The sequence below is a fragment of the Watersipora subatra genome, chromosome 9 (genome assembly GCF_963576615.1).
Source record: "Watersipora subatra chromosome 9, tzWatSuba1.1, whole genome shotgun sequence".
NCBI classification, from domain to species: Eukaryota; Metazoa; Bryozoa; class Gymnolaemata; order Cheilostomatida; family Watersiporidae; genus Watersipora; species Watersipora subatra.
In genome coordinates, this window is record NC_088716.1 from 46,771,375 (window position 1) to 46,779,601 (window position 8,227).

The 8,227-nt window shown below is 33.7% G+C and overlaps 1 protein-coding gene across 1 annotated transcript; it reads right to left on the reverse strand.

The window, feature by feature from the left end:
- Positions 1–6,848: 6,848 nt before the first annotated feature.
- On the reverse strand, positions 6,849–8,227 carry LOC137405137 (octapeptide-repeat protein T2-like). Its single transcript, XM_068091362.1, has 2 exons — positions 8,214–8,227; positions 6,849–7,272 (listed from the first exon to the last, which is right to left on the reverse strand). Exons 1-2 carry the CDS (start codon positions 8,225–8,227, stop codon positions 6,849–6,851), a joined length of 438 nt encoding a protein of 145 aa, XP_067947463.1.

An 8,227-nucleotide genomic window follows, 5' to 3' on the forward strand; every position in this document is an offset into this window, starting at 1 on the left:
GTAAGGGGCTTTTGTTATCTCATAAGCCACCGTTTTTATCATTTGTTTTTAAGGAACCTGCCGCTGTTTTTGTAATTTTTTAGCGTCGTCAATATTTTATTTGATAAAATGTGGTTACATTAATCAATTTGCGGGCTGACACGTTTTGTAAACTGTCATCTGGTGATGCCATCTGTGTTTACTAAGTCTCCTGTTCAGCGTTAGACTTCCATAGATTGTTCTACAGCGGGTTTACACTTTATTATTATCCTGCATATGCAGTGTCTGACTTCAACATTAGGGGCCCTATACCATGAAGCCAAACCTTTTTTTAAAGTTGGTACATGTATTAGGAAAATTGACTTTTAATCACATATTTTTTATCAATGTACAGTTGAGCAACTTGTCAATTTGATGGTATCCGGAGAAGTTGCCTACATGACATAGTTTCTACAAGAGGTTACACCTACAAGTGGTGTTACCTGCAAGCTGTGAGACCATGCCTACGATATACGATTGTGCCTGCTCTAATTATGTGATGTAGCAAATAATGAATGGCATGATGAATGTATGCTTTGCATGCCGGTGGTTGTATTGTATATATAAATAAACTATCACCAGATCATCTAATGCTAATCTCTCCTACACGAAAATTACATCAATGAGTAAAGTACAAGACAGTTACTAAGTAGACACACACGGCATACCTCTAACTAAAATTATTGATATGCACCCATTCTACTGAACACGCATATTAATAATTATTAAATTGCATACATTGCTCTGCATGCAGAGCATTGTTCTCATTTTATGGTTATCAAACAAAATGTAAAAATGTAATGTGAGTAGATTATTGGGGACAATGCTCATTTTAACAGCTGTTCAAATGCAACAAAACAAAAACTTTGTGACGTTCAGTCATAAAGCAAAAATATAAGCGTATAAATTTTTAAAGTTGTTAGTTTTCTACATACAGACACATATCGATAACTATGTAGTTCTATATATTATGAGCAGCCTATCACAAAAAAGTGTTCATCAACTGTCAATTAATTTAATGAGTCTTTTATTCAGCTATAAATAGAGTCTGCTTTATGTTATGCGCAATATCATATACCTAACTTTATGTTATACACAATATCATAGACCTAACTTTATGATATGCACAATATCATATACCTAACTTTATGTTATACACAATATCATAGCCTTAACTTTATGTTATACACAATATCATAGCCTTAACTTTATGTTATACACAATATAATAAGCCTAACTTTATGTTATGCACAATATCAGACCTAACTTTATGTTATGCACAATATCATATACCTAACTTTATGTTATGCACAATATCATAGCCTTAACTTTATGTTATACACAATATAATAAGCCTAACTTTATGTTATACACAATATCATAGACCTAACTTTATGTTATGCACAATATCATAGCCTTAACTTTATGTTATACACAATATAATAAGCCTAACTTTATGTTATACACAATATAATAAGCCTAACTTTATGTTATACACAATATCATAGACCTAACTTTATGTTATGCACAATATCATAGCCTTAACTTTATGTTATACACAATATAATAAGCCTAACTTTATGTTATACACAATATAATAAGCCTAACTTTATGTTATACACAATATCATAGCCTTAACTTTATGTTATACACAATATAATAAGCCTAACTTTATGTTATGCACAATATCAGACCTAACTTTATGTTATGCACAATATCATATACCTAACTTTATGTTATGCACAATATCATAGCCTTAACTTTATGTTATACACAATATAATAAGCCTAACTTTATGTTATACACAATATCATAGACCTAACTTTATGTTATGCACAATATCATAGCCTTAACTTTATGTTATACACAATATAATAAGCCTAACTTTATGTTATACACAATATAATAAGCCTAACTTTATGTTATACACAATATCATAGACCTAACTTTATGTTATGCACAATATCATAGCCTTAACTTTATGTTATACACAATATAATAAGCCTAACTTTATGTTATACACAATATAATAAGCCTAACTTTATGTTATACACAATATAATAAGCCTAACTTTATGTTATACACAATATAATAAGCCTAACTTTATGTTATACACAATATCATAGACCCAACTCCACTGAAAGCTCATATTGAACAACTCATGAGATTTTAAATTTTTTACTCATATAACATTTAAATAAAAATAAAATAGCTCGGTGCGCATCTAATTGTAAAATGAAACTCAATAACAATAGTATACAGTAATAGCCGATAAAAATAGTCAATATCAATAGTCGATGATGGGTATAGTTGATAGCAAGTCGATGGCAATAATATAGTCGATGAAGATAGTACATGTAGATACCAATAATCGATATCAATAGTCGATAGCTATAATTACTAGCCATAATCAATATCAATAGTCGATAGCAGTAGTCGATAACGATAGTGAATAGCTATGGTTGATAGCAATAGCCGATAGCAATAGTCATTACGTACTGTCAATAAACTAGTCAATAACAAAACTAGAATTCAATGAAAAACAATCAGTTTACCTAGCACAGTTGAATTGCTGTGACTCACGACAGACACTAAACAATTTCCCAAGCTGACTAATTGATAATGCAAAGTATCTCACTAACTATAAAATCACATATAGGTATGTATATGCGTTTGTCTTAAATATTCGCAAGCGATCACAGTATATGATTCATTGCTTAGAGTGTACATGGCTAGCTATACAAAAATTAAATGATACGAATGAAATATATGTTTTTGGCATTTTAGATATTCTTTTAATAGTAAATGACTGAAATACAAAGTGGGCGATGTAATGAATAGAAAACACAAATAACGACCTTGTCAAACAACTTGGGAAAGAGCTTTACTACAGAATTTACTACCATACAAAGAGTGTTATGTGCTAATATTGTCTGAATGGATTTCATGCTACAGAGCAGCTGCATGGAATCCATTCAGACAATATTAGCTACAAGTTCTTTGCATTATTGTATCTGAAATGCAATTCTTACTCGATTTATGACCATAAATTCCAAAATTGATACACAATGAAAACTGAACCATTTAAGAGATTTTTTATTATGGTGGAAGTGTTCATGTTATGTTATTGTTGTGTAGTAAATGATCGTTAACTGCTGTTGTGCAAAAGATTGTGAGGTAGATCTTGCTGTATTTACCATTCCATAAATAATCATCAGTAATCATCTAATGTAATTGTTGCGATAGATTATGGTGGATTATAGGTATCTGTTTAAATTTTGAAGTAGTCTACTGTATTTGCTAAAACCTTAAAAAAGGTCAAAGAATCCATTTGCCTTACACAAGGGACAACAGCATGACTTGTGGCAAGTAATTTCTGTTTTCCTATTTCTGGTTTTGATTTAAAAATCTAAAAAAAATTTCCACACTTGCCGTTTATTCCACTTTAGCATGAGATCGCGTTCATTTTTGCATTTGAGTTACATGTTTTAAAATCTTGCATAAACAATGTCCAGAATATTTATATTTATCCTTCCAAACATGACAAATATTGCTTTTTGTTCTGTGACACCAACATACTACATCCACCATCATATGTTTCAGTTTATGAACTTTCTGGTATGATAACATTCAATTCACTATCTCGACTCACTTGCAATACCATTAGATTACCAACTTTAACACACGTTTGTTTAATGCCCGTAATATTTCTTTATTTCTGTCTGTTCATTTTTCTGGTATGTAACGAAAAACATCATTTTGTTGATTTTTAGCAATACCAATACAAAGTTATACATACATGCATACATTCATCTTCAAAGCAACGCAATGACTTTAGCACAGTCTGTTAAGAAAGACAAGCAAAGGCTTTTAATTCTATTGCTGGTGTAATGCTAAAATTGCATTTCTTAAAAAACATTTTCATATCATTAGTGGTTTTGACATCTGCTCGTTCTCAAACAAATGTACATGTATCTGCAGGGCACCTGTATAAAAGCATGCACAAGATACCTAATCAACACTTTTGTACAGCGTGCAATCATGTATCGACCATTAGTTATATTGAGCTTGATTTCTGCTGTTTTTTTGACAAGCTACATATCTCTTATAAGTGGTTTTACAATGGCAGATGGTAGTTTAAATCAACAAATGTACATTTATCGGCAGCAGGTCAAGGTTATTCATCAACTTCTGGTAGCCGAGTGTCCCGAGATGATGGTGACAGAGCGCTCTCTAAGTGACGAAGACATTCATCCGTTCACTCTCGAAATTTTAAAAATTGTTTACAACAAGCTATTTGCCCAACTGATAAAATGTCGTACTACTCCATGCCGAACTGCTACCAATCTCACAGAATACTGGCGTATGGACCACAATGCTAGCTCAATTGCAGGAGGGGGAGAAAGGGCAGCTTCCAATTATGCCTGTGATATTCGCACTAGTCTGAAGTGGTTTCGATTCACAGGAAAGGCAGGTGTGTATATCTAAACACAACTGTTTTTCTGTGACATTTGTTGATTAGACAAGCATGTTGACTGAAGCTGAAAGGTTAAGCAGAAAGGTTTCCAATATTTTTCTTAATAGATTACTGTATGTTCTACTTCAATATTCAAAGCATTGCCAGATAAATTTGCGGAAATGTCCGACCAAAGTTTTGAAAGATGCAATATGATTAATTTTTCAACACTTTTATTCATCAAGCAGGCCATAAAATTATTTATTGATTTACAGAAGGATAATCCAGATTTGCCAAAATGGCTGAGTGAATAATTGATAATAATAACCTGATAATATTGAGAACATGAGCAAGACCTCTGACTACAATACACCATTTCCACTCACATACTCCTAAAGTATAGACACATTTTATATTTATCAAAGTTCTAATTTTACAAATTTCTCATAGTTTATATATGACAAATGGTTGGAAAGGCAGGTATGTATATATCTAAATGGAACTGTTCTTCAGGAGCTGGTAATGATATTAGTCGACTAAGCAAGTGTGTTGATTGAAGCAGAAAGGTTTCCAATATTTTTGGGAGCAGATTATTCTATGTTCTATTTCAACATTCACAGCATTTCCAGATAAATTCTCGAAAATGTCCGACCAAAGTTTTGAAAGATGCAACATTATTAATTTTTCAATACTTTAGTGCATCGAGAGGGCCATAAAAGTGAAAACCATGAAATGAAAATCTGTATAATTATGTATTAATTTACAGAAGGATAATCCAGATTTGCCAAAATGGCTGAGTGAATAATTGATAATAATAACCTGATAATATTGAGAACATGAGCAAGACCTCTGACTACAATACATCATTTCCACTCACATACTCCTTCTAAAGTATAGACACATTTTATATTTACTCAAGTTTTCATCTTATCAGTTCCCCTAGTTGATATATGACGAATGGTTGTAGGTATTGTAATTTATTGTAGGTAATAAGATGCTGGATCACTGTGTGCCAAGATACAGCTGCGGAACATATTACCCAATGTGGGCAGACGCTGATATGCCAAAACGTATTGCTCAAACCATCACTGTCAAGGTTTGGTATGACAGTAATGGATGTGCAAGTAAAAACGCATATGGAACACTACAAGTGCTGAGATGTTCAGAAAGTGAATATGATGTCGTTTACAAACACCTGCCTCCTTATTCTTACAGCAGCAGTTGCCAATTTGCGTTTTGTGGTATGGACTGAACTAGAGCTTAATGTGTTGTATTGTCTGGTGTCAGTCAGCCGCACTCTATGATCTTTATACAATAAAAGATTAGCAATTCCATAATCAATGTCACAATTTCATCAATTACATGTAAACCACAAGTTGCATTGAAAAGTTCAAAGTTTAGATACTCGCCGTAGTTATGTGAAGTACTGTAATTGTCATTCAGCTACCTGCTTCAGGACAAACCAAGGGCAAAATAGGACAAACTAATCTTCTGACTTTGACAACTGTAATGAGAAAAAAAACTGAAGTAACTATAGCCCAAAATTTTGCAAGCTGGACAACTTAGTCATTTCAGTAAGGTTTGGCCATCTGCAACTAAGTTCACATTTGATTGAGCAATATCTTATTAGCAAATGCAATATAGGTGTGCTAAAATTTTCTAATATCATTGAACTCAATTGTAACTTTGAATGTAACAAACGGAATAAACAAACAAAAGAACAGGAATAAATGGATTGGCATTAATTTTGTGAGTTCAGTTTGGACTGAGGCCAGCTGCTTCTTGCAGATTTTGGTCGCTATGTTGTCACCTCAGACCCTTTTGCTCAGCCACTTCTTAATTAAGTGGACTAAGAGCCCTTTGCCCATTTCATGCAAATTTTCGCACACATACACCGTACTTGGTCTTTTATTAAATATAATATGAAATTTGACAGCAATGGATAAGTTTTAAAGTACAAAGCAATTATTTATTCTACAAGCCAATGCAGAACAAAGAGAGAGAAGAACAGAATGATTTTCAGAGACACAAAAGACTTTTTATAAAGGGCACAGCTGATGTAATTGCATTCATTTCAGAATGCTTTGTGTTCATACTGAATGTAATTATTAGCATCTTTGTTAGAAAAGCTTACATAGAATAACACTTTTACTTTATTGTATCAAAATATTTATGTAAAGAGATTAAAAATTTATTTTGGAATAATGGCCAACTTCAAACATGGCTGTCATTCAGGTGCAATACATGTTGACTTTTTAGCCTAAGCAGTTGTGTGACTGTATAAAACTACTACAAAAATACAGGTGTCTTTCAAAGGGTCTTAAGAAAAAGTGATAATAGTCTGAAACAAAGAAATAAAAAAGCCATTATGTGCCTATCTCTGCCTCTCTCCTTGTCTCCTTTCCTTTCTCTGCCTCTCTCTATGTCTCCCTTCCTCTCTCTGCCGCTCTCTTTGTCTCCCTTCCTCTCTCTGCCTCTCTCCTTGTCTCTCTTCCTCTCTCTTCCTCTCTCTGCCACTCTCTTTGTCTCCCTTCCTCTCTCTGCCTCTCTCCTTGTCTCTCTTCCTCTCTCTTCCTCTCTCTGCCTCTCTTTTTGTCTCCCTTCCTCTCTCTCTGCCTCTCTCCTTGTCTCTCTTCCTCTCTCTATGTCTCCCTTCCTCTATCTGCCTCTCTCTATGTCTCCTTTCCTCTCTCTCTCTCTGCCTCTCTCCTTGTCTCTCTTCCTCTATTTGCCTCTCTCTATGTCTCCCCTCTTCTCTCTGCCTCTCTCCTGGTCTCTCTTCCTCTCTCTGCTTCTCTCTATGTATCCCTTCCTCTTTCTGCCTCTCTCCTTGTCTCTCTCCCTCTCTCTACCTCTCTCTATGTCTCCCTTCCTCTTTCTATGTCTCCCTTCCTCTATCTGGCTCTCTTTGTGTCTCCCTCCCTTTTTCTGCTTTTTTCTTTGTTTCTTTCCCTCTCTCTGCCTCTCTCTATGTCTCCCTCCTTTTCTCTGCCTCTCTTTTTGTCTCCCCCTCTTTCCCTCTCTCTTAATTGAATTTAGTCCTTTTTTAAAGCCTTATAAACATATCTGGTTTGAGGCACTTGGAAAATGTTAGATAGTTTTAGGATTTTTATAAGTTTACGAGCATGGATGAATAATAACAGAAGTTGGTAATATCAAACGCGTAATGCTCTTTTTATAAACACAATATCAAGCTTTAAACTGTAAATACTCATGTAACTTTTAGCCAATCACAGTTCTAATTCATACCCATGTTGCTATTAAAACTAGTCAAAAACGATCGATTAAGGTTGTTGAAAGTTTTCTACAAAGGTATTTTACTTTGTCAGCTTTAAAAATAAATTGTCCAATTTATTCCTTCTGTTGTTAAAATTATTCTTCTAATAATGTAGGATATTATATTTTACAATATTTTGAAGGAAAAAAATCATAAGTTTTGTGGTAGTTTTGCTCCAATGGTATTGTAATGCTAATGTATCAACCATGTTCAGACACTTCTAGTTCATTTGCTATGTGCGATTATTTGTTTTTCAATATTTTTATATTGAAGAAATCTTGTGCCACAGTTTCTTTGAAGGCATAGACAACACAAATGATGCAATTCAAAAGTTCTGGTCATAAGATCTTAACTGTGTCATATATTGTGCTAATCAGAATACCCCAGCTGTTCCATTTAAACTAGTTCTTGTTGTAGTTTGATACTGGAAGGGCAGCATGTGAAACAAGGAGATGAGCTCACTGTATACTGGCCAT